This window comes from Tursiops truncatus, chromosome 7 (assembly GCF_011762595.2).
Source record: "Tursiops truncatus isolate mTurTru1 chromosome 7, mTurTru1.mat.Y, whole genome shotgun sequence".
Taxonomy (NCBI): domain Eukaryota; kingdom Metazoa; phylum Chordata; class Mammalia; order Artiodactyla; family Delphinidae; genus Tursiops; species Tursiops truncatus.
In genome coordinates, this window is record NC_047040.1 from 11,029,273 (window position 1) to 11,057,095 (window position 27,823).

At 41.0% G+C, this 27,823-nt stretch overlaps 1 protein-coding gene and 1 long non-coding RNA gene across 2 annotated transcripts; one reads left to right on the plus strand and one right to left on the minus strand.

Annotated features, from left to right (window-relative positions):
* Positions 1-6,123: 6,123 nt before the first annotated feature.
* LOC109548016 (uncharacterized) lies at positions 6,124-8,719 on the minus strand. The gene is made up of 3 exons (XR_002173999.3): positions 8,601-8,719; positions 8,159-8,275; positions 6,124-6,216 (listed from the first exon to the last, which is right to left on the minus strand). It is a non-coding gene; the product is annotated as an uncharacterized lncRNA (long non-coding RNA).
* Positions 8,720-16,603: 7,884 nt separating this feature from the next.
* On the plus strand, positions 16,604-25,252 carry SLC19A3 (solute carrier family 19 member 3). The gene is made up of 5 exons (XM_004326534.4): positions 16,604-16,753; positions 19,238-20,051; positions 21,610-21,802; positions 23,100-23,241; positions 24,261-25,252. Exons 1-5 carry the CDS (start codon positions 16,604-16,606, stop codon positions 24,417-24,419), a joined length of 1,458 nt encoding a protein of 485 aa, XP_004326582.1. The 3' UTR covers positions 24,420-25,252.
* The last annotated feature ends 2,571 nt before the right edge of the window (positions 25,253-27,823 follow it).

Genomic DNA, 27,823 nt, shown 5'->3' on the forward strand with positions numbered 1-27,823 from the left:
TAGACTATGGCTAAGAGAGATCAGAGAAACACAGCAGGAAACTTCTCAAGGTCCAAGGTGAGGAGGTCTCTCGGGGAGATGTGTAGAGGAAATGCATGACACCCTCACCTTTAAGAAAACTTTAGTTTTCCCTGGGAGGGCCCTACAGTTTACTCATTGCCACTCCTGTGGTGCACCCTAGTAATTTATAGGCAGACTTCTTAAAAGTCACGGGAGGATGAGAATAGAAAATCTAAGCCAATAGGACTTAGTGACCCAAGACACCAGGGGAGACTTTGAATCAATTCCATTCTCACTAGGAGCCTTTAGAAACCAAGCAGTGTTCATCTTTGGAGAGAGTTTTCTATTCCCAGCAACAAATAAAGAGAAAAAGTTTAAAAACAAAAATCTATTTTAACCAATGAGAACTTCATAATGCTTTTTTAAAAATCTCTGCTTAATAAAAAGTATTTAATAAATGGACTATTTGTATTAGAAAATTCTCAAAGCTCCAGAAAACCACCACCTCACCACCGTTCAAAACAAAAACAAAAACAATGGCTATAAACGTTGGCTCTGGAACTAGGATATTCTGACAAAAATCCAGGCTTCTCTATTTACCAGTCTTATTTCCTTCAGCCTCACTTTATTTGCAACATGGGAATCATGACTGAGCCTCTCTCATAAATTTTTGGAAAAGATGGATTTATGCGAAATGACATATTTGTAAGCAGATGATCGACACTGCATTCTGCTCATCTTGCTTTATTTCGTTGGGTATCAACATACTACTTTCAGTTGGTCTTTTCAGGTACAGAGTTGTTTGCCCGCAGACCGCGGATTCCCGCCTCTAGTTCAAAGGTTCTGGAAGCTTGTAAAGAGCCCACACAAAACGTTGGGGCGGGGCCACCGGCTCCAAGAAGGGCCGGCCACGCCCTTGCCCCGCCTCCGGGCCCGCCCCCGCTGCTACCTTTAGAGCCTGGCTTCATCATACCCGACTGCTGAGGGTGCTGGTCCCGGGGGCTTGATATCCCGGGCTGTGAGCAAGTCGGCGAGCAGAAATCCCCTCCTGTAGGTAAGAATGTCTCCAGGAGGTAAATTAATTGAAGAAATACCTTCATCCCTCGGCCGCCTCGCCACTCCTTCCCCCCGTTTCGGGAGCTTGAGCGGGGCGGGTACCTGCGCTGTAGCAGGAGGGTTCGGACTGGCCTGGGTTACATCCCTGGGCCTTTGGCGGACAGCCAGCTGCTTCCTGCTGCTACTCCCCCTCGGATCCGTAGCTCTGCCATCCACAGTGCTGAGATTTGCCCAAGTAGGTTTGGCTAGAATTGCTACTTTCAACCATCTGGAAAAGCGGATTAAATAAAACCTGAATTCTGGTAAAGGGCCAGCATTCCCCATAGTTACATCCATGGTCACAGCTTTTAACTAAAAAGAAATCTTAGCACACAATTCCAAATGCCCATCCAAGAATGTCGAAAAGGTCCTAGTGAGGAAAAGAAAGGGGACTTTAAAGGTAAGAGACCCGGGACCCTATTGAGACTACTTTAACTGAAATTTTAAAATAATACAGTCGTATCTTACGACAATATTTCTGGAAAGGATACCTAATTCATTAAAAACGTGTAACAATTACTTATCAAGTCCATGTTGCTGCCGTAAATATGCAAAAGGTTTGAGCTCATGGAGCGCTTAAAATATGAAAAGGGTGAAGGAAATAATGTTTTCTAAAAATACACAGAAGTGTTTTGCTTCTGCAGACAACAGAACATATTGGTGTCTCGTAAGGCAAAATGTATGTCTTCGTTAAGGTACGTGTTTTAAGTAGACCAAAACATAACTTCCAAATACAGACATACTTCCCTTTATGGAGTTTTTTAAATACTTTTGCTCACTTCTGTGTCTCTGTGTCACATTTTGGTAATTTTCACAGACTTTCAACTTTTTTATTATTATTGTATTTGTTATGGTGATCTGTGACTTTTGATGTTACTACCACCACTTGCTGAAGGCTCAGATGATGGTTAGCATTTATTTAGCACTAAAGTATTTTGAGCTGCTGTGGCCTTTCCCGTTGCGGAACACAGACCCCGGACGCGCAGGCTCAACGGCTACGGCTCACGGGCCCAGCTGCTCCGCGGCAGGTGGGATCTTCCCGGACCAGGGCATGAACCCGTATCCCCTGCATTGGCAGGCGGACTCCCAACCACTGCGCCACCAGGGAAGCCCAGCATTAAAGTATTTTTAAATCAAGGTATGTACATGGGTTTTTTAGACAATGCTATTGCACACTTAATAGGATACGATATAGTGTACACATAATTTTTATATGCCCTGGGAAACCAAAAAACTCCTGTGACTTGCTTTATTGCAATACTAGCTTTATTGAACCCACTTACGGTAGCTGGGAAGTACGCTTACATGTTTTTTTTTTTCAAGCTGTCTTAATGGTAGCTGAAATGGACAAAAATACTAATTTCTTCCGGTCATTATTGGTTATGGGCCAACAGTGGTTTCTCAAGGTTAGGTAATGGTAAATGCAATTCAAGCCTAAGTATTTAAAGATGAATTGATTTGGCTCACTGCCCCTTAGCAGTTTAGGTGAAATTAGCTACTGTGTACCTTTCTGAAATTACTGTCTACCTTTCTGAAATTACTGTCTCTGAACTATGAGGGCCCAGCTGTGTTCATTCTGGTTGGATATGCAAGGCGTGCTTGCATGAGGGAGACGGGAAGGAAGCTGTGTTGAGCACCTCATATGGGCCAAGAACCAGATGGAGCAGTTCCTGAAATAACCTTATGGGGTGGGTGTGATTATCCCCATTTTTTTTAAATTAGTTAATTTATTTTTGCTGCGTTGGGTCTTCGTTTCTGTGCGAGGACTTTCTCTAGTTGCGGCGAGCGGGGGTCACTCTTCATCGCAGTGCGCGGGTCTCTCACTATCGCGGCCTCTCTTGTTGCGGAGCACAGGCTCCAGACGCGCAGGCTCAGCAGTTGTGGCTCACGGGCCTAGTTGCTCCGCGGCATGTGGGATCTTCCCGGACCAGGGCTCGAACCCGTGTCCCTTGCATTGGCAGGCAGATTGTCAACCACTGCACCACCAGGCAAGCCCGATTATCCCCATTTTTAAGAGGAGGTTGGAAAAAGTTAAATGCCTGCCATCAGCGGGCGGGGCCAGGAGGAACATGGGCTTCAGACTCTAAACCTATGCTCTTTCCACGGGACCACACTGGCTACCGCAAACACAAACCTAGGGAAAAGAATTAAATAAACAAAATATGCACAAAATAGATAACTAATGAGAACGTGCTGTATAGCACAGGGAACTCTGCTTCACTTTGCTGTACAGTAGAAACTATGACAACATTGTAAAACAACTATATCCCAATAAAAAAAAATTAAATAAACAAGCGTAATGCTGGGTAGTCTGCAGTGAGATGTCAAAAGATCAAAGCTCATTCGGTAATTTAACAACTAGTTGCAAATCATTTAGATTCAGAAGAATAAATTGGAGGTTATTTGCACGGGCTGGAGGCACAGTGAATACTTAAGTATTAAAAGATACTTTTCAGAAAGAGATAGTCATGACTCTCATACAGATTGAAAAATAAACACATGTTAAAGGTTTTATTAACTCATTAATGAGGAAACTGGTAAGGCTGTTAGAACCAGATCAAAGGAGAATGCAAAGAATTGGTAACATTTATAGATCAGGAATGTTGAAATGGAGGTAAAACTGGTTTTCCATGGAGGTGAGGGGAAGAAGGCTATACCTTCCTTGGACAGCACTCATTTTCATGTCTACAGACAAGAGTTATTTCACATTGCCTCTGAGTTACTACAATAACTGTGCAGAGTTGCAAAATAGCTCAGACGATGCCTAGTTTTTCCTTGAAGCACTTTTTCCCTCCACCTCCACCCCACCCCGTGCCTTTGACTAATTACCACACTGCATTTCAGTGGTTAGATGTGACGGGGTGACTTCGCCAGGGTGATGGTTTGATAGGCATATTCCTCCAGCTGCACCTAAGACCAGATTGATCTAAGCATAGACATACAGAGAATAAACAATCTGGGAGGGGATGATTAATTCCTCAGCATATGTTCCGTGCAAGTAAAAAAAGAGTGCCACATATGATAAAATGGAATTCAAAGGGTATAGTTTAAAGGTCACCTGTATCTACTCTTGCTGTAGTTTTGACCAAAAGCAGAACTATTCGAGCCTGCATATTGAATATCTGGACCTGATTACCTTTTAAAGTTGTGTGGAGTTTTGAAGGTGTGTGTGTGCTGCATTTCAGTGCTGATTCCATGGTTTTGGTTTGGTTTGGGGGAGGGGGGCTACCTGAAGGATTATGAGTGGGTGGTGGGTGATATAGGACTACTTCATAGTTTCCTTAGATTCTAAGTCACTTCATACAAAATTCTAGAGAGACTAAATTAGATTACTTTAGTAATAGCACTCAGAGGGAAGTGTTTTGTTATTTTTACCTCCCTAATTATCTGTGTTTTAGAGAGATCTGAATCTCTTTGTCTGTTTTATTCAATGGCATTCTAAAGAGGGTGGCTACGGAACAGGGTGGGTTCCAGAGTACGAAGCCATCAGAAGGCGGGTGAGGTTTGATGCATATAAAGCCATTGCTTCTGACAGCTCCATTCTGAAGGAGGAGGGCTTGCAACGCCAATGAAAGGAAGGGGCGTTGTGACAGGGACTCGCAGCGGCTGGCAGCAGGAAGGAGCCGAAGCTGGATCTCAAGGCAGGAAACTGGACTAGGTTCAGGGCACAGAAGGAGCAGGTAACTCTGATTCTATCTGTATTATTCTGAAGGATGTTGTATGTGCCCAGACTTACAAAGTTTGTTGGCCTGTCCTAGATTTGATTTATGGTCACTGTTTCCATTCCAATATTCTAGGACAGACCCAGTTTCAAAGATGATGTTCTTTTTTTGGATTAAATAGAGGCCTTGCCCCGATGTAGAATTTGGAAAAACCTTAGTTGTTGCACCAATAAGAAAAGTGCAACTTTTGGGGAGTCCTACACGGCAAAATGCTCTGATGGGGGGGAAGCAGGTGTATTTCTTTTAACTGAGGTATAATGTATACACAATATAAAGTATAGATTTTAAGTTTGAGTGTTTATAATTGTATACACCCATGAAACTATAGCTTATCAAGATATAAGATATTTATCAAGATATTATCAAGATATTTCATCACCCCCAGAAAATTCCCTCATGCCCCTTTACAGACAGTTCCCACCCCACCTGCCCCCAGAGGTGATCACTGTTCTGATTTCTCTCAGTAGGAGAATCATATAAGGGTGTCCCTTTTGTGTCTGGATTCTTTTTAGGCAGCATAATATTTGAGATTTATTTTGCCTTATTCCAAGTATCAATGATTCGTTCTTTTTTTTCAAATTATCTTTATTGAGGTATCGTTTACTTGCGTATAATAAAATGTACATAAAATGCAAATGAATTTTGACAAATGTAAGTTTGTAATTGCGCTACAATCAAGATGTAAAGCATTTTCATCACTCCAGAAAGTTCCCTTGTATTCCACTGAAGTCAGTCCCTCCCTTATCATCTCCTACCCCAGGCAACCACTGATCCAATTTCTACCACTACAGATTAGTTTTGCTTGTTTTAGGATTTTATATGTATTAATGGAATCGTACAGTTTTAAGTCTTGATTCTTTGGGACAGCATAATGTTTTCCACATTCAACCAAATTTTTGCAATAGTTCATTCCTTTCTATTGCTGATTAAATCAGTATTGGTTACTTAAATATACAGCATTGTTTATTCATTCACCTTTTAATGGACATTTCAGTTGCTTCCCTTTTTTTTCTTTTGCTATTATGAATGCTTGAACTTTCTTGTATAGATTGCCAAAAGGTTTTCCAAAGAGTTGGTACCATTTCACATTCTCACAAGCTACGTGTACAAACCCAGTTGCTCTAAATCTTTGTGAACATTTGGTATGCTAGTGTTTTTGTACTTAGACCTTCTAGTGGTTGGGAAGTGTTCTCTGTCGTTTTTCTTTCCAGTTTCTTAATGGTATCTCTTGAAGAGTAAATATGGTTTTTTTTGATGAAATTCAATGTATCACTCTTTTTCAAGTTGTGTCCTTGCTGTCACTGCAATGAAATATTTGCCAGCCCTTAGGTCACAAAGATACGTTTTCTTCTAGATGGTCCTCTATGATACTAGAGTTTACGAGGTCAAATTCGTTTTTCTGCAGAGAGTGAGACAGAGATAAGTAAAATGCATTTGAAATACAATGAAGTCACAGCTAAAATGCAGTAGCTCACTAGAAACTGCTGCAATCACCCTCCAGCCCTGATTTTGCAGCAGAGAACAGTAACTAAGCAGTTCCCTGAAGTCACTTCCCCGGCCCTTCCTCCAGCACTGCCTTGTCTTGACTTAAGCAGACTGCAGCTCTTTGAGCTGGATGTTTTACTCAAAGTCATATTTTCTTCTGTTTTAGTAGGAAGTAGATTAAAAAGCATAATTAGTTGTTATTCTCAATCAGCAAAAAGCGAATGTTTCAGTTTTCGGTGGTTACATTTTTGATTTGCTTCTAGCTGGTGAGAAGCTTGGCCTGGTAGTGTTGAAAACCCAAAAGGGGAGCGTGAGCTTTTTGGAAAATGTAACAAATATTGGTTCTACCTCTGTTTTTACAAAAGCTTTGGGCCTTGGGGAGTGAAACCTTTTGCAAACGTCATCTACTTGCCCCGCTGCCCAAGCCCTTTGGAATTTAGAGGCTGTGAGATTCATAATTATTTTAAATTATCAATCTCTTGCTCTGTTATTTGAGATAGGTGTTCTGACTACAGTGAAGGTTCTGAAAATTATGCCCACTTGTCGGGTGCTGGTCGTCTTGTCAAGCACCCTCTCCGAGATGAATGGAATGATTAGTGAGGAGGGGTGGATAGGAACTGGGTGGAGACGGAGGCTTCTAGATAGTTTCCTTCAAAATTATTAGCATCTCATTGAGTTCTGGCAGCATCTTCTACACAAGCATGGAAGAGGATATAATAAAATGAATCCTTTCTGCTGACCCAGTCCCTTATACTCCAGGCCCTCTGTTGTGGGAACCATTGCAAAACCGGTTTTGGGGAAGGTCTGGACCCCTGCCTCAGGGAGCCCCGCAGCTCTGAAAACTTTGGCTCTGGGAGCAGAATTCCATCTTCTGGGAGTGGGTGGGGGGATGTGATCAACTAAGGTCCTTTTTATCTAGGAAATCCACCCAGATCTCAGAGCCAGGAAGCCTACTGGTGTGCGTCAATTTCTACAGTTCTTGCTTTTTAATAGCTGCCTGTCCTATGCCACTGGAAATATGTATTTAGAAATTTGCGGCCATAAGAATTTTTATGTATATATTCACAGCCTATGGATTAGGAAATAGGACACTGTCCATGCCTGAAATTTAGATGAAGTCCAAGTTGTCATAGGCCCAATGTGGGTCCCTGTGGTATACAGGAATAATACACGAAAATTTTTATGTGCACAAACATGGAAAATGTTTATTTCACACAATGAGTCTACAAGTTAAGACTAACTGAAGGACATACAGCAAAGTGGAGGGCTCTGGACTCCCTGGTAGAGGAACCAGGAAATGTGCATTCTAGGTTAACCTTGAAACTCACTCAAAATGGGATCCTGGCAACAAAGTCAATATTTTTGTTTGCTTTCCATTAAAAAAAAGTTTTATTTTCCCCATACCATAGAATTATAATGACAAATGAACTTCTTTTGCAGTCAATATAAGAAAAATGGGAGTTTCAGGGATGATATTATAAATTAGGGAAACACTTAGGATTATTCCTAAAGCTATGCACATTCATATAGAAAAGAGTGTTGGCCTGAAACCAGTTGGAAAGATTTAAGGATGTGATTAAAGAACAAAAGAAATGGAAAAAGTCAACAACATAGTAATTATTGGAATAAAAGAGGAGAGGAAAAATTGAACTCTGATACCAAGACACTAAAAACAGTTAAGAGGTTGCATAGAAAGAAATTTTTCCAAGGCAGATGGAAACAACCAGCCCAACTTGATCATAGTCGAAAGTAAATCTTAATTTTTTTAGGAGATGAAGAAAAGCCTCTGAGCACCTCAAAATGAAGTCAGATTAGAAGGGGATTGTTATGTTAAGAAGGTTACTGTCTCCACATACCTTGAAGAAAGGGAAGCAGCAGTAAAAATGTGGGACCTTCTAGGACTAGATCCAAATTAGAGATTGAGAGATGCTGAAGATTTAACAGTAGAACATGAAGGATCCCTGGTGGGATGGCTGTGGATTTTAAAGAAAAAAAATCATTATCCCCCTGCCAGCAAAAAGAGAAAGGAACGCATAGATCCCAAAGTCATTTAGGTGGGTCGCTTCCCATCACAAAGGTGTTGGTGACCTTTGGGGTTCGTTCCAGGTCACATGGGCTGGCTGGTCACCCCAGTGGTGCACATGGCAGTGTACGCCCAGGGCCCGTGTGATGTGCCCCCCATGTGTGCAGATAGCACGGCTGGGTCTGGCCTGCGGGGTAGGAGGCACAGGGAGACTGCAACCTGCCTGGGGCCACCGCGGCTCAGGAGTGACGCAGAGGCTAAAGCTCAGGGCTCACCTGCTCCATCTGCTGTGTCAGCTGGAGTTCGCCCTCTGAAGAGTGCGCCAGGGCATCCCAGGCCACCAAGGAAGTCTCTATGGTCGATGTAGCTGCTCCGAGTCTCTGCTGATTCTTACAGCCTCTCATGTTACTTGCGCCGTCTTCATTGTAGATTTTGAGTCATGGTAGCCAGATAGGCTGACTTGTTTGGAGACTGCCCTTTTTTTTTTCTCCTTTAATCTATTGCCTGCACAGTGTCCTTGTACCTTTTTTAAAACAGTGACGGAGCATGTGAGTAATATGTGAGAATTACTGCCACAGGAGCAGCTTTGGAAAGGATTATCTTATTTGGAAAATGCAGAAAGGGGAAAGAAAAACATCTTTCAAAAGTGCCAACTCAGAAAATCAACCTGATTCATGTCCTCAGGTTAGATTCAATGAAGCAAAGGGAAGCTTAGAGCTCTCTTTAGAAGGAGGATAATTTTATGGGGTTCAAGTGGAATGATAAGTGGTCAAGTAGCAAAAAACCCAGCCTGTTCCAGAATGGTACGTTGCCCTGAAGGCTGTGGTCCTTCCAGATAGACTAGGTGTTCTATGATGATGTAAACAGGTGTGCTTATGAGGGATGTCATTCAATATTTAGTCTTATTCTTTCCTCTGAAACTTCTAACCCACTGGCTGTATCCACAGCAATAATGTACAGTGTGGTCATATATATATACAGTTGACCCTTGAACAACATGGTTTTGAGTTGCACAGGTCTGCTTATTTACAGACTTTTTTCAATAGTAAATACTCCAGTAGTACCCAAGCTGGTTGGTTGAATCCGCGGATCCAGAATCATGGATAGGGTGAAACTGCGAACACAGAAGGCTGACTATAAGTTATAGTTGGATTTCAACGGCAAGGAAAGTAGGCACCCCTAACCCCCCGTGGTTCAAGGGTCAACTGTATTGATATATTCCAAACAGAAGTTTTGGAAAACACAGGCGTACTCTGCAGTGCGCTTTGATATTTAATGTTTTTCTGAAACATTTTTTTTTTAATCCTGTTGGCAGCCCACTCAAATTTTTTGATACTGACAATCTGAAAAACACTATTTAAAATAAATTTGAATTGGAATTTTGAGGATATAGCCAGGCACTCTCAACACAGTGTAAAAGGAAAGATTACTGAACTTGTAATTAGAAAAACTGAGTCCAAGTTCAGGTTTTAATGTTGGTTAAATGTGAAAACCGGCACAAATCTTATTGCCTCTGGCCCTCAGTTTCCTTATATATAAAACAAGGACAATACCACCTCCTCTATCTACTTCACAAAATTGTCAAAGAAAAGTTAAAATAATTTGCAGCCATTGTGGAAGACAGTATAGAGATTCCTTAAAAACTAAAAATAGAGTTACCACATGATCCAGCAATTTCACTCCTGGGTATATATCCGGAAAAAATGAAAACACTAATTCGAAATGACACCTGCATCCCAGTATTCATAGCAGCACTATTTATAACAGCCAAGACATGGAAGCAACCAAAGTATCCAGCAACAGACAATTAGATTAAGAAGATGTGGTATGCGACTTCCCTGGTGGCACAGTGGTTAAGAATCCACCTGCCAATGCAGGGGATACTCGTTCAAGCCCTGGTCCCGGAAGATCTAACATGCCACGGAGCAACTAAGCCTGTGCGCCACAACTACTAAGCCTGCTCTCTAGAGCCCGCGAGCCACATCTAATGAGCCCACGCGCCACAACTACTGAAGCCCGCATGCCTAGAGCCCGTGCTCCACAACAAGAGAAGCCATTGCAATGAGAAGCCTGTGCACCACAACGAAGAGTAGCCCCCGCTTGCTACAACTAGAGAAAGCCCGTGTGCAGCAACGAAGACCCAATGCAGCCAGAAAGGAAGGAAGGAAGGAAGGAAGGAAGGAAGGAAGGAAGAAAGGAAGGAAGGAAGGATAAGTTAACGTGTTAAAAAAAAAAAAAAAAGAAGGTGTGGTATGTATATACACAATGGAATATTACTCAGAATGAAATACTACCATTTGCAGCCACATGGATGGACCTAGAGAATATTATGCTTAGTGAAATAAATCAGACAGAGAAAGACAAATACTATATAATATCACTTATATGTGGAATCTAAAAAATAATACAAATGAATGTATATACAAAACAGAAGCACACTCGGACATAGAAAACAAGCTTGTTTTTATCCAAAGAGAGAGGGAAGGCAAAAGGGACAAATTAGGAGTATGGGATTAACAGATATAAACTACTATAGGTAAAACAGATAAGCATCAAGGACCTACCGTATAGCACAGGGAACTGTTTTCAATATCTTGTAATAACCTATGATGGAAAAGAATCTGAAAAAAAAAAATATATATATATATATATATATAAACTTAATCACTTTGTTGTACACCTGAAGCTAACACAACATTGTAAATCAACAGTACTTCAATTTAAAATTTTAAAATAATTTTCCAAATGTAAAAATTGTAGAAAGAAATTGCATAAGTGATTTGATTATCATAGTCATAGTCATGATGACAGAAAGAGCAGCATCTCCTCAATAAGATAAAAACAAAAGAAGATAACTAGTACTTCCAAGCATTGTGAGGTCAGTAGCCTCAGGCTTCTCCACTAAGAGAGAGAGGATTTGGGCAGGACCCAGGTTGTTCGGTTGGAATCCTAGAGCCCATATTGACAGCGCTTTTTGGGGTAGCTGGCAAGGAAATGAGAAGAAGAAAATGTCGAGATGGTGGGCATGGTGCCACGGAAGTAGGAGGCATCTACCCCTCAGGGAAAAGTAAGATAAACTTGGAGCCAAAGTAAGATAAACCTGAACTCAGATTTAACCTTTTTTAGCTGAGTGGCCATGAGCTCTGGGGAGGTTCAGTTCCCACGTCTGAGAAATTGGGGGCCATATATATATATAATCTATATCTATATATATATCCATATATAATCTATAATATAGTTGCTTTATATAATTATTTGTCTCTAATCCTTAGAACAATCCTAATTTTATGTAAATTTTATATATATAATATATTGTATACAGATCTTCCTTGACTTCCAAGGGTTAGGGTTAGGCCTCAATAAACCCATCAGAAGGTGAAAATATCCTAAGTCAACAATACATTTAATGCACCTGACCTACCAAGCATCACAGCTTAGCCTCACCTACCTTAAACGTGCTCAGAACATTTACATTAGTCTACAGTTGGGCAAAATCATCTACTACAAAGCCTGTTTTATACTAAAGTATTGAATGTCTCATGTAATGCGTGGAATACTGTACTGAAAGTGAAAGGCAGAATGGTTGTCAGGGTCCAGAAAGGTGGTAAGTGTGTCGGTTGTTCACCCTGATCGCCTGGCTGAGCGGAGGCTGCCTCTGCCCAGCATGACGAGAAGGGATGGGTGAGACCACATGTCACTAGCCTGGGAAGGGATCAAAATTCAGAGTGCAAAGTACACTGTCTACTGAAGGCATGTCACTTTCGCACCATCATAGAGTCAAAATATCCTAAGTTGAACCATTGATAAGTTGGGCATTACTGTATTATATAATATATAATTATAATTAATTATATATCATATTATATATAAATATATTGTATTTTATATGTAATATGTAAATATATAAATATATTTTATGTAATATATAAACTATATATTATATATAACATAAATATATAAATTTATAAATTTTATAATATATAAATTATATTTATATATAATATAAATATATTATAAATATATAATATAATTTGATATAACATAAATATATAATAAAATATATTGACATTATATTATAATTTAACATAATATATATAAATATATAAAATGTATAATAAAAATATGTATACATATTTAAATATATATTAATCGCTGTGGTGACTGAAGGAGCCAGAGCCGTGGTGCTTTGTTCAGGGCTGAACACAGACACTGTTGGATAAGCAGTTTAGGTTGGATGGGACAGAGCAGGTCACAGACGGAGTGCTGTGTGCGCATCAAGGGAATAGTGGGTGGGGCAGGATTGGAGAGTCCTATCTGAAACGTCGGAAGCCCCTGAGGATTCTTCCACCCGTCCTGGACTCTCCAGGGCCTAGAGTCCAGCAGAGAATTTGGGGGTAATAGGTGTATGTGTAGGTGTGGGAAAGCTCCCTGGATGGTTTCCGCCACCTCCCCCACCACACTGCGGCGTGGAGCTGCTCAGCCCAGTGCATGGATAAGGGAGAAGGGGTTCTTGGGCCTCAGGCATCAGACTCACTCAACTCCTATAAATGCAGATGCCTAGGCCTCACCGTGCCTACTGAATCACACTTTAGGGCTGGAGTCCCGGAAGCCGTATTTTCACCAAACCCCCGGTGATGATGATGCGAGTCAAGTTCACAGTCGTAGTGACTGGCCAGGGTTGAGAAGGGCTATGCAGTGAGGCAAGTGCTTGACGAGGAGACCCTGGGCAGTGGGTGGGGGGAGGGAGAAGAACAGCCAGATGCCAGCAGCCCAGAGTCTCAGAGTCTCCCAGGGGGCAGCAGGCAGCGGGCGGGGACAGGGGCCGTGGCCCTGGAGGCTGAAGAATCGCCAGCAGGTGAGACAGGGTCTCAGAAAGGGTGTAGGAGCTCCTGCTGCAGCTAAACCAGCTGCTCTACTCAGCCCTCCTCGGTTAAAGGACTCCTGCGCGTGTTCGCTTAGACGCCTTCTCTCATTTTCTCCGGCAGAAAAACTAGCTTTGGAGCATGCGTCTGTTTCTGTGGGAAGGGGCTGGAAAAGGAGGAGAGAAGGGAGCCCAGCATCCTCGGGCCCACGTGTGACCCCCCCCCACCCAGGTGTTTCTCAGTTGTTTTCAGCTAAACCCAGACACCCTCCCTCATTTTCTCCTCGTTAAGCCCGAATCACTGTGGGGCCTGCCACGTGGAGAGAGCCAAGGGAGGGAAAATGACATGTTGGAGCGGCAGCTCTGTGCCCAGCAAGGCGCCAAGTCCCTTCCAGGTATCAAAGCCCTTGGTACCCACAAAAAGCCCACACATGCAGGTAGCATTGTTATCCCACTTTACAGACGAGCAACTGAATGCAAGGTGCTTGTACAGTTGAAAACCTCCTTGGCCTTTACCTGGTGCTACTAGGAAGGGCCCTCAGGAAATCCAGACAGAGCTTTCCTGCTTCTCAGAGGTTCATCCCCTTCCTTCTACGAGACTTACTGTGTGGAGAGCTCTTCTAGGCACAGGAATAGAGCAAAGACCCAAACAGACAAAAGGCTCTGCCCTCCTGCTTACATATACTGTCTTTCTCTGCTTGACCTTCCCAACTAAACCCAATGGTGCAGCACTATTAGAACAGCTGTGTCTATGGCCCTGGCACGCTGAACGCACCCCATCCCACCTGATGTCGGAAGCTAAGCAGGGTCGGGCCTGGTTGATATCAATACTTGGATGGGAGGACAGTTATCAGATGCAACGATAGATGAGCCAGGGGTCTCTTCTCAGCCCAGGGACCACGGGCATAGTCCTAGGTCTCTGAGATGCACAGAGAGAACAATGACTTGTGGAGTTAGTGCACAATCCATGGTCAGCAGATGGAAAGAATGTTCTAGATGTAGAGTCAGCCGATGTCACCCCATTAAGACTACCCTTTGAAAGATGGCCAAGCCTTAGTAATGGCCTACCCAGGATAGCCCTTTCTATAAAAACATTACTCACAAACCGTGGTAGCAACTCAGGAAGAAGATAAATCCCGTGCATTCTAGGCTGAGGCAGGAGGTAGAGGACCGTCAAATCCAATACGCTCTTGGCAAGAAGTTCACATTGTCACATTGTTCACATTAATCCACTTCCATGTCCGTATCCTTCCCCTGATCTCTGTGCAGCCTCATCAAGGGTTTTGTTGACAGAAACAAACTCATTTAACTTAAGAGAGGAACGACGCAGCTGTCTGGGACCACCTTGTGAATGGGTCGGGTGGGTGGCAGGCCAGTGGTGTGATTCAGCAGGTCCCCCACCTCCTCAGCCCCTAGCAGAGTTCCCACCCCACCTTGCTCTTGTGGAGTGAGCATCGTCTCCCCTCTCTCTGGCCCACTTTCAACCTGTAATTGCCCCTGGAAGCTCTGGGTATTAAGCCATACTCTTCAGCATGAATGTGTTCATAAAAACACTTCCCTCACTGTGGGGAGAGGATGTCATTAGGTTAATAACAGCAGCCAAGGAAGAAGGCCACCAGAATGAGGCCAAGTGGAGCAGGTGACAGGACCCTGGAGCTGGGAGCCAGGAAGACTGGGTTCAAATCTTGACCATGTGGTTTGAAGCCAGTTGTTGGACATCCTGGATCTCCCATATCCTCACCTGGGAATCTGGGAAATTATTGTGTGTTATAGTTATTATGAGGATTTAGTTAGATTAGATACAGAAAAACATCATACAGCAGGTTAGTTTCTTTCCTAGGACTTAGAGAACTTAACCACGCGCAAGACCACCAAAAAATGTGTCCCCTTTACAAAGTAATGCTTGATCCAAAATATGAAGGCATGAGGGTGAGCTTTCCCATTGCACATTGTAATCCCCATGAAAAAGCAAGATGTTTTCAAACGTGGCCACCGTAAAATAAGGACTTTGCTGTTCTTGTTTTTCTGTGCAGTGATAAATGAAATCCTCTACTGGAGTTTTTGTCTGAAATGTGAAGTTCAAGCAATTTTATTTCTGGGTTAGGAAAAACCTATGAACTGAGTATGAACTGTTAATGAGCTACCTGCCCCACTGAGTGGTGTGAAACTTCAGACTTAGAGATGAGATGGGCCCAGTCAAAAAGAAAAGCGGAAGAACAGTCTAAGACGTGACACCTTCTATTCCCAGCCCAGAGTTAGCACCAGGATGGAAAAGGGGGGAAATATGGAAAAGATGGCAAGTCAGAGCTTTATCCAGTTTAAGTTTTTAACTGAAGAATTATAAATTCTCAGATCATAGACACCTAACAAAAATAACTTGGAGGTCTATTATGTGTCAAGCACAATACTAAGCAAGGGAGAGCCTGATGGAGGGAAAAGGTGTAAATACAGTGTATTAAGATTTCTGAGTCAGAAGTTTCCACGCAAAATAAAGTGTGCAGACAGAAGAAGCCTTGAGCAACTCAGTCTCTGTTCTCTTGGTTTTGACCTCCTAGAAGGTCGTGTCCAGACAGACCTCGTTTTATTGCACTTGACGTTATTGCCCTTCACAGATACTGCAGTTTTTACAAATTCAAGGTTTTTGGCAACACTGCCTGGAGCAAATCTATCAACACCACTTTTTCAACAGCATTTGCTCACTTCGTGACTCTGTGTCACATTTCAGTAATTCTCACAATGTTTCAAACTTTTTCATTTTTATTATGTTTGTCATGGTGACCCCGTGACTAGTGATCTTGGATGTTAACATTGCAAAAAGATGACGAGTTGCTGAAGGCTCAAATGACGGTTAGCATTTTTTAGCAATAAAGTATTTTTTAATGAAGGTACGCACATAGCTTTGTTAGACATGATGCTGTTTCACACTTAATAGACTACAGTACAGTGTAAACATAATTTCCGTATGCAGTGGGAAACCACAAAATGTGTGCTATTTGCTTTATTGTAATATTTGCTTTGTTGCAGTGGTCTGGAACCAAACCGGCAGTAACTCTGAGGTATGCCTGTACACCAGTAATTCACTAGCCAATGTTTTACTTACTTTTAAACATCCACTGGTCCATTGTTTACCAATTATTAGTAGCTACTTATTACCATGTTTATGACGGAGAGCACTAAAGAAGTGAGACTCTTCCCGCAGCAATAATGAGTAAGAAGTTTGTTGGCAAAGGAGGGTTGACCGATTCTCCTAAGGAATATTTGAAAGCAGTTATTCATCACTCACCTTTTCAGGTCAGCTTCAGATGGATGAAACTTTGTCCTTTCATTAAACATTTAGAAATGAGCTTTTCATGACATCCAGGATGCCAGAAAGAATAAACATCAGTTAATTTTTGTTTTGTTTCCATTTGATCAGCCATGAGTTGTTTCCAAACTTCAGCGAGCCATTCCTGGATTTATCCCACTGTGATCCTCTGCCTGTTTGGATTCTTCTCCACGATGAGACCCTCAGAACCCTTCCTTATGCTGTATTTATCTGGGCCAGATAAAAACCTGACCAGTGAAGAGGTGAGTTAATATACATACATATCTTGATGTGGTTTAATCTTACAGGACTCAAACAAGGACCTAGAGTGACGTTTTCATTCAACTGGAAATAAGATTAACACACTGACCTCAATGAATCCCATCTTCATAGTATGTGTTATTTTATAGAACTGTTCAAACTACTCTTTCCTCCTCACACTTGCAAAAATGGGAAACCAAAACACATTGCATGTGTAACAAATATTTTCACTTTTGTAGACTTCTAACATTAGGCTTAATGCATGGGAACATGTCAAGTCTTCATTGATTCTATTATACTAATCCTAATTCTATTATACTAATCCTAAAATAAAATCAATGATGCCAGGCACAGGATCTAGTCCTAATAAACTTTTAGCCTGCTGGGGTATAAGCAGAATGTGTTTAAAAATTGTAGGATTTCTTTAGGACACTAACTCCATTTTGAAAAACTATTTATCAGCAGGTGAGACATTAACAGCTTTATCTTCCCCAGAAGTCCCAATTCTCTTACTCAAAGGATCCACCTCTTTTTTTTTTTTTTTTTTTTTTATGACAAGTGCAACAAGAAAGTGCACTGACCCAGTCGGAGAATTACCCTGGGCTGGTTTTATAGTCTCCAGCCATAGCTAAGAAAACACTGTAGAGTGTGTGGCTTCACCTGAAAGGCTCACTGATGCTGCTTTATTTGGTGATAAGGTAGTATGGACGGAAGGGCAAGCTTATTCTATTGTATTGTAAAATCACTTAGGGGCAACTCTGTTTCAAAGTTTCCCGGATGGAAGCATGTCACTATTCAGACAAAGCAAACAACAGATAGACATCCAGAATCAACCAGTGAGCCCCAGGGGTCTGCTTCCTTGACCACTATGGACCAGCTGGACCTCAAAGGCGCAGCCCAGTTACATTAGCCTTTCAAATCACTGAACATTCCTCTGTCATCGAAACAGGAACCACTGAGGTTGCTGGAGAAAGCAGGGGGCACAGAACAAAGTCTAATGCAGCTGACCTGCACCTGTACCCATCACGCCCCAAAGATCAACAACTTCTTCAGTCCTTTCTGTGAATGAACCTTGAGGTGCCGTGCATTTCTGACTAAATCCATGAGATGACTCATATTAAAGTGAGGCCAGAATTGAGTGAGCAGAGACAAATCAGTAGAATTGGAGGCAAACGGGGTTGGGAGCCCAGCAAATTTGGCCAGGAAGGAGAGGAAATGCATTGCTTGTTCCCACACCATAATTCTGCAAGATGATTTACCCTGTGCTGTCTTCATCTGGGTGTTCATCCAGACTTGCAAGGCTGAGATTTTTGCCATAATGATGAATCACATAAAGGTAAAGGTTGCTGGATTATTCTAACACTGTAGCTGCTTTATCTAGTGTTGTTATCTCTGAACAAGAAGAGAATAGTATTTTTTAATAGCCTGAAAAACCCACACGTGTCTGTTGAACAATTTTTAACTAGTTTACAGGCACACCTCAGAGATATTGCAGGTTTGGTTCCAGACCACTGCAATAAAGTGAGCATTGCAATAAAGCAATCACACAAATTTTTTTTTAATTTCCCAGTGCATAAAACAGTTATGGGGCTTCCCTGGTGGCGCAGTGGTTGAGAGTCCGCCTGCCGATGCAGGGGACACGGGTTCGTGCCCCGGTCGGGGAAGATCCCACATGCCGCGGAGCGGCTGGGCCTGTGAGCATTGGCCGCTGAGCCTGTGCGTCCAGAGCCTGTGCTCCGCAACGGGAGAGGCCACAGCGGTGAGAGGCCCGTGTACCGCAAAAAAAAAAAAAAACAGTTATGTTTTCACTATACTATAGTCTATTAAGTGTGCAATAGCATTATGTCTAAAAAAAGTATATACCTTAATTGAAAAATATTTTATTGCTAAAAAAACGCCAAAACAATTACAATAGTAACATCAAAGATTATTGATCATAGATCACCATAACAAATATAATAATAATGAAAAAGCTTGAAATATTGTAAGAATTACCAAAATGTGACAAAGACATGAAGTGAGCAAATGCTATTGGAAAAATGGTGTCAATAGACTTGCTCAATGCAGGTTTCCACAGACCTTTAATCTGTGAAAAACAAAACAAAACAAAACACGATATCTGCAAAGCACAATAAAGCAAAACACAATAAAATGAGGTATGCCTGGGCTCTAGTGTACATACTATTATAAATTTAATATAGCTCAGATTGCACATTAAGCCAATATATTCTTCTACCGAGATGCATGTAAGTATATGAAGTGGGTTTTTTGGTGGGGTGGGGGGAGCTCTCCTTTCCTACTGGGTTCCTTGAAAATCAGTTTTCTATTGTGCTTTCTCATAATACGAAGAATACCCTATTTGATTGGATGCAGACTTTTGTATCGGGCAAGCGACATGTACCTTAGTAATGCACGAATCTGAGAAAGGTAACCCTCCTCACTTCCTGGTGCTTCATGGTCACAGGATCCATTTTTCAACTCTGCAGATCACAAATGAGATCTTCCCCGTGTGGACATACTCATATCTGGTGCTGCTGTTCCCAGTGTTTATCCTCACCGATTACGTCCGCTACAAGCCAGTCATCAACCTACAAGGGATCAGCTTCATCATTACCTGGCTGCTGCTCTTGTTTGGCCAAGGAGTGAAGACCATGCAGGTCGTAGAGTTCTTCTATGGGATGGTCACTGCCACCGAGGTGGCCTACTATGCCTACATTTACAGCGTGGTCAGCCCAGAGCATTATCAGAAAGTGAGTGGCTACTGCAGGAGTGCCACACTGGTGGCCTACACGGCGGCCTCAGTGCTGGCCCAACTCTTGGTATCCCTGGCCAACCTATCGTACTTTTACCTCAACGTCATATCCTTGGCCTCTGTCTCCATGGCCTTCCTTTTCTCACTTTTCCTACCAATGCCTAAGAAGAGCATGTTTTTTCATGCAAAACCCAGCAAAGAAGGTCCTCCAAAGCCACCAGGAAAGGATGCTGTCTTAGAGGAACCTCAAAAGGATCATGAACCAGGTGGACAAGAAGTAGTCACTGTTTCAGGGAACCCATATGATGGCCATTGGAGCAGCCCAAAGCCAGAAAGTGTAGTTTTGAGAGTTTTTGTGCAGTGGTTACAAGATTTGAAGGAGTGTTATTCCTCAAAACATCTTTTTTACTGGTCCCTATGGTGGTCTTTTTCCACAGCAGGTTTTAACCAGGTTTTGAACTATGTTCAAGTCCTGTGGGATTACAAGGCACCAGGCCAGAGTTCCATAATATATAATGGAGCAGTAGAAGCTATTGCAACCTTTGGAGGTAAGTAAACTTTGATCTTCCTTTGATGGGCTACCCCCCAACTAAGTTCATTTCTCCAGTTGCTAAATTCTCCATGGTGGTAAATTAGGTCTGTTCAGAAGGCATATTAATCTTTTCCAGGAATAGAAGGCAGTGGGGCAAAAAGAGAGACAGGACATTTCTATTTAATGTGTTGCAGTTACTGGTAACTCAAGAGCTCGGAAGTCAGCACCAAGTGATCACATTCTAGTCAGATTCCCAAGATTCCATTTCATCATCAAGAAAAGTGTTAATAATGCCCTCTGTTCTTTCAGGATTGTTTTTAATATCAAAAAGAAAATAGGCATCTTGTGTATAAAAAAGGTGTTTTTATTATTTTAGAAAATGAACTGAACTTTTAAGACTTCCAAATTATCACTGGAAGGGTTTTTGTTAATAAAGAATTTGATTTAGCTAGTGCCCATCTTTAAGAAATTCCAGGCTCTACACCACAAATTTTCAAAATTAGCTTTCTTATGAGATTTAAATCAGAAGTGGAAGATGTTATGTGAGTCAGGATTCTAATATCAGAGGAAAATCTGCCTTTGAAGTTCCCTCTACAATAAATATTTATATCCTGGTTAATGGAAACTGAAATTCAACTAAGACTTTGAAGGTATTTTTCTAGGAAGTAGGAGATTTCCACACCCTGTTTTACATAAATTTTCAGAAACCTCATGTGGTGTCTGTTTTATTATTGTCTCCCTTTTAGGAGATTTCAGTTTAACTCCTGGAAACCAAGACTGTACTAGAGTTAGTTCACTGAAATTATCTCTCCTACATTCCAATTTCTGGGAAGAAAAGTAACTTTATGTCTTTTGTAGTGTGGTTCTTGCCTAGATCACATGTGGAAAAGTTAATCAAATCTCAATAATTTGAAACATAAATATCTCTCACTTTGTTAAAGAGAACTATAATTACTAACTCTAATTACTGTCAATTATTCAATCTCTTAAACTCTGTAAATTGTTCACCCAAAACCTCAAGTAAATTAAGCCAGATCTTGAAGACATTAAGATGGAGATTAGAAGTAAAATTAAGAAAGATTAGTAATAAAGACTAAAACTTACTACCTGATGCAACGTATCTGTTACCTATCACTGAGAAAAACAATAAAGAAAGGCAAATATGATCAGGCTAGGTGTACTGCCAGAGCAGTTGTTTCACCTTTATCTATCCCTGCCCTGAGCATGTTGTATTAAGTGACTGAGTTTATGTATCATTTCTCCCCACTCTGTGGGTGGTTAGGAACCTTTCTAGTCCCTCTGCATAGAACAGTGCTTGGCATGTAGTTGATGCTAATTAAAAGTGTGACAACTAAATGACTGAAAGAATAGAAATTAAAGAGAGTAGCCAAAGGAAAACATGCTTGAGACATGGATAAATCCCCATTTAGGTGGATCACACTATTTTCACGAATTGGGAAAGCAATATGTTTATCTTTCAGAATTACCTGAGACCTGAGTTCTTAAGAGAACATGTTGATGTTTCCCATGGGCAAAGTCAATATGTTGGATCTTCCTTAATGTTTCTTCTTTAGGGGCCCTGGCTGCCTTTGCAGTGGGTTATGTGAAAGTCAACTGGGATCTTCTGGGAGAGTTGGCTCTGGCCATCTTCTCAGTTGTCAATGCAGGCTCTCTATTTCTCATGCATTACACGACCAGCATATGGGCATGCTATGCAGGCTTTTTGTTATTCAAGACCGGCTATATGCTTCTTATCACCATAGCAGTGTAAGTATTACTAAGCATTTCTTCCGAGTCCTAAAACTAAACCATATTCTCTTTTCTGTATTCCTATAATTCTTTTGAGAACTTTGGAAGGATTTTAATCAATTGCAATATTAAATGTTGACTACTTCATATTAAATTAGGCACAATTGAGCCATCTTTTCATTTAATTGCTCACCGAATATTGCTAATATTAATCAGCAAGGGAAACAAGTTCTGTAAGTTCATAAACCAAAGGCAATGATACATGGTCAGGTTGTGATTTTTATTTCAAACAGTTTGCCAATTTGCACGGTGTAATGCAATTTGATTTTGAATGATTAAGTTTAGATTACACCTCTGATTTCACTTGGTTGCTTGAGTAATTCCAGGCATATACTTTTGTAAGAAACAAAATATTTTCAGCAAGGTGGATACTGAAAAAAGTAGATGCAAAGATTACAAGAAACTATGAATCCCAGAGATCATTTTTTTAATGATTAAAAACATTTGGTTCTATATATAAGTGCAGAGAAAGCTGACTATAGGATATATGCTTTGGTATTAACCAAAAGAGATAAGAAACATTTGAATTTCAAATCACATGAAAGTAGAGCCAAAAGCTTTATAAAGTTTTGAGTTTTAGTCTGTGAAAAATGCTTGATAAGTAATTGACAAAACACGGAAATGTGGACCCTGAGAAAAGATCATGAAACAAAGGAAAGAGATGAAACTTGAGGCAAGTTCATTTTTTTCACCAAAGGGTATCTGTTTAATGTATCAAACTCATGTGTCTTGTGTTTTTTTTAAGGCGAATATTTTGTTAAGGTAAGATGACATTGTTTCTTTTCATTTTAAGAATATTCAGAATCCAAAGCCTTTTACCTGCATTCCAAGGAAGAACTATAAATAACATATATCTGCCAGTCTTTCAAAAGTGCTTTGTAATAAGATTTCAATATCTATATAATTATAAAAAATAGGTTTCTTATGAGATTTAAACCAGAAGTGGAAGATGATTCCAATTCCAATTCCAATTCTGGCCTCAGTTTAATATGGGTCATCTCAAAGGAAGAACATTTAGGTTTAATTTCTGGAACCATTAAATTGGATAGGAGGAATTTTGCCATATTTGCTTTAAGTATATTTTAATTCAGACTTTAAGTATATATTTTTTCCTTGTTCTGCCCGTTTGTCTACACTGGAGGAGATTTAGACAAAAAGTGCTGTTAACAAGACACTGCTTTCTCTTCATTTTCTTTTAAAGATAAGAATCCCATGTACGTTCTCGTTAAAAATCTTATTCTATGTTGAATGACAGGTTTCAGATCGCAGTTAATCTGAGTGTGGAACGCTACGCCCTGGTGTTTGGAATCAACACCTTCATCGCCCTGGTGATTCAGACTGTTATAACCGTGATCGTAGTAGATCAGGGAGGATTGAGGCTGCCAGTCCACATTCAGGTAAGCTGCAGTACTTCCATTTTCCTATTCACGCAGTTGGGGGGGGATGTAGAATAACCTGGTCATCTCAGAGGGCTTTTTCAACCTTACCACTGGCAGTATTGAATTTCTTGGCTAGGCAAATTTTAAAATAAACCATGCCTTAGGACTTCCCTGGCAGTCCAGTGGTTAAGACTTCACCTTCCAATGCAGGGGGTGCAGGTTTGATCCCCGGTCAGGGAGGTAAGAACACACATGCCTCACGGCCAAAAACCCAAAAGATAAAACAGAAGCAATATTGTAACAAATTCAAAAAAGACTTTAAAAATGGTCCACATCAAAAAAAAAAAACTTAAATAAAATAAAGTAAAATTAGCCATGCCTTTAACTATCAACTGTAAAACCAAGTAGGTTTTGAGCAGTAATCACTATAGGTTAGCATTTGCCTTTGGTCCCTAAAACCCTATCAGGTAACACTCTTGCCTTCATGTCCCCCTTATGTCTCCTCCTTCCCCCGTGGTCCAGTACCACAATATACTAAGATGCAACTGGGAAGGGGTACGTGGCTACAGAGTTCACCTCCCTTTTAAGTCTCTCAGAGTACTGAGAGACTTAAAATTAGTCCAATTTCACATTTTACATGTGGATCTGAAAAAAAGGGGATAAGGCAAGTAAAAAGTAACCTCAGTGTCGAAAACTCATTCCTGGAGACATTACATATAGCATTGCACTATCCTCCAAACATAGACACGTAAATCAGTGGGATTTAGCGTTTCTTTCACTATTGGTGGCATGTGCTAGAATTTGAATCCAAGCAACCCTGACCCCAGAGCCCACACTCTTAGTTACTGCATTGCTTACCCTTTCATGCCTTGTTCTTCTAAGAGGGGAAAAGAGAGTATTGTGCACATCTAAAAAATCCATATTAAGATCCTGATTCTCGGTTACCCCATCATCCAAGTAAATCAACAGCATCACTATGTATTATCAATAACATAGATAGTCATATTTCATGTGTGTCTAACTCTGTTTTTCTCTAGTTTTTAGTTTATGGGAGTTACTTTGCAGTCATTGCTGGCATTTTCCTAATGCGAAGCATATTCATTATCTACTCAACCAAATGCCGAAAGACAGTGCAGAGCTCTGCTACAAGTCAGAATCCATATGGGCCACACCCAGAAGAACCAAAGAACAACTAATGAACAAGGCTCTAACCTCTGTCAACCACTACAGCCTCTGAGCAAGACTCTGCTGGTCACAAAGTCACGGAGTGCCATAAATTGACACACTTCACAAGTCTGGATTCCAGTGAACCTTTTCAAAGCCAGGAAAGTTCAGCTTTGGACCAGATATCTATGTACCCAGCTGAACTGGTTGCAGCTGTTCAGGTATACCATCTCAATTAAACAGCCTATGTTGGGGAACCCCAGTGAATAACAATGACTGGAAAATTCTGGTTTTGATTGCTTGCAAGGATGTGCAAGTGGCATGGAAACAAACCATGAGAAAACTCCAACCATCCTAGAGTTTGATATTCCTCATTTGTGAGCAGAAATACTAAGTGAAGTGACCCTCTTGCTTGGCTTAGATATTTGTTTTATTTTACCCAAAACAGGCAACACAATGGATATTTTTTGTCACATGAGCCATTGTCCTTCTTCTTCCATTAAGTATATTTCTTTAAAACTTACAGTTCCTTGAGAGAATTATAGGGCTTGGTCCCATTTCTAAGGAATCCTTTTCTCTCCTGATAACACAGTATTATTCACAAGCTATTACTTGATAATATCACCACTTAATTTTTTAATCATTACTCCTCACTTTGTGCTCTTCTGAGCTTTGTTGTTGAAACTCTACCTCAGGAATAACTCCAGACACTCCTGTGTGGCCACAGAATGACATTCATGCCAATTCCCAGTGGCCCCAGGAGAGACAATGAGCTTTCTTCTATCATGACCCCAGACAAATGTTTTAATGTCGTGTCAGTGTGATGTCTGCCTAAAACAGAAAAACTTAAGTAGAAATTTTCAGGGATTTCTAGAAGTATTCATAAATAAGGAAACACTGATGGGGGGGAAAACACCTAATTTTTAGATGACACAGATTGTGCTAAATAAAATTAATTGGTGCAAAAATATTAAAGAGCCTTTCTGATTTTTTGGTGAATTGTGCTGAAAATTGGCTGAGTTTATCTGTCATTTGAAACTTCAACAAAAATTTCATTGAACATTCTGTCACTGGGAATAATGAATGCTGATTCAAGATTTGTGTTTCAAATAGACTTTTCTCCAAATCTCAAAATTCAATCTCTGGACAAAAAATTAAAATTCAGTCCAAAAGCCAATACAGTGGAGAAAACTAATAACTAATTACATCAAAAGCAAGAAAAGAATGACCACTGTTATCCCTCTTGGTTATTGTCCTGAAGATATTAGCCAACACAGTTAGACAAGAAAAAAAAAAAAAGAAAAATCAAAAGTTGGAAAGGAAGAGGCAAAACCATCACAATTCCAGAGGCTACAAGTATGCACCCAAGGATCTCAACTAAAAACTGAGTTAGTAATATAGAAAGTAAGTAAATAGAAATCAAAAGTTTTCATGATACAACAACCATTTAGAAGATATATGGGAGTAAAAGACCACATTTATAATAGAATAAAAATAAAATACCTAAGATTACATTTAATCTATTTACTCAGTTAATAAATGTGTAAGACATATATAAATGTGCCTGAAAACACTTTTGGAGATTATGAAATAACACCTAAACATATGGAAAAGCCTACCTTGTTCTTGGTTAGGAAGAAAAAAATATATAAAGACATCAGGCTTCTTAAATAAATTTATATGTTAAATCCTATCCCAGAGAAAAAATATATTTTTTTAACTAGTAAAGGTGATCCTAACTTTATTTGGAAATTAACAAAGAATAATGAGGAAAATGTTTTTTAAGTGGAAAAATGAGATTAAATTATTTGCAAGGAATAAAATCCTACTCTAAATGCTTAATTACAGTAACATAATCAGCATGAAGAGACAGTCCAATGCAACAGAGTAGGAAGTTCTGAAATAGTCCCTAATTCATATGGGATTTTAGACTATGATAAAGATAGCATTTCATACAAGAAGGAAAAGATGGAATATTTAATAAGATTGGAACAATTTTTTTCAAAGGAAAAATTAAGTTGGACCCAAGAGTGCTAGAATAACCATCAGTGTGTGATGTGTATCAATATGCAGATGTGAAAAATGAAACTACAAAAGTACCAGGAGGAAACATGCAAAAATTATAACTTCAAACCTGTCTAAAGTAACAGAAAACCTAGAAGTCATAAAAAAGTGAATTGACAGCATAAAACTAAACTTACACATGGAAGAAAAAGTAATATAAGCAAAGCCAAAAGACAAGTGATAATCTGGAAGAAATACTGCAACTCATCCCTAATTTATATAGAACAAATACAAATTGATAAGAAAAAAGGTCAAAACCCTGATGAAAAGATGGACAAAGGATGTGAACGGGGAATTCAGAGAAAGGGCTCAGACATGTGAAAAAATGCTCATAAGAGAAATGTGTACAAAAACTACAATGAAGAAGATGGATTCAAGATGCCAATGTGGGAAGACGTGGAATTAGCATCTCCCCACAGCTAGGGTGCCTGCCGGCTGCTGGTGGGGGACTCTGACATCCAAAGAGACGGGAGGAATCCCACACTGAACTGGTAGGACATAGCGGGACAGAGGGGGGAGGAGAAGTGGAGGCCAGACAGGATCGGTGCCCCTGAGGTGGGGGAGATCAGGAGAGGCAGGTGGCAGGGACTCTCCAGGAAGAGTGGGAGAGGAGCAGAGGGTGATCACCTGGCCCACTCGGGCTGGGGAGCCTGCTGAGCTCCAAGCCGGTTCCCCCCCACTCCAAAGCCCCATTTAGGCCACCTGGGTCCCGGGGGCATAGGAGGGAGGCCAAGGGGAGAACAGGAGAGGCAGGTGGGAAGGGCCCTCTGGGACGAGTGGGAGAGGAGCAGAGGACAATTGCCCCGCCCACTCAGGCCTGGGGAGTCTGCTGAGCTCCCAGGCCAGTCCCCTGCAATCCAAAGCCCCTTCCAGGTCACGTGGGTCCTGGGGTCATAGGAGGGAGGCTGGGGAGATCAGGAGAGGCAGGTGGGAGGGACCCTTCAAGACCCCAAACTGGAGGAGCAGGAGAGGAGAGGAGGGTATTTGCCCTGCCCTCTCAAGCCCAGGAAGCCTGCTGGGCTCCCAGGTGAGGTCCCCTGGGTGGGCACACCTGGATCCCTTCTGTTCTTTGAGCCTAAGCCCCAACCCCCACAGCCCCCAGGGCCTTTTCCAGCCCTGTGGGTCCTGAGCATTGTTCCTGCCCACCACCCAAACCTCACCCTTGCTTAGTCCCTGCCTTCCACAGCCAAGGCCTTCCCCCCACCATTTTTCTTTTCTCTTCCCTCCTTCTCTTTTTGACTATTGTGGTACTGATGTACCTTCTGGTTGTTGATTCATATATATTTTTATTTTTACATTCTTTCTAACATATCTGTTAGTTTCATAGTATAATTTTATTTTTTATTTTGTTATTCTTTCTTTTTTTTCTTTT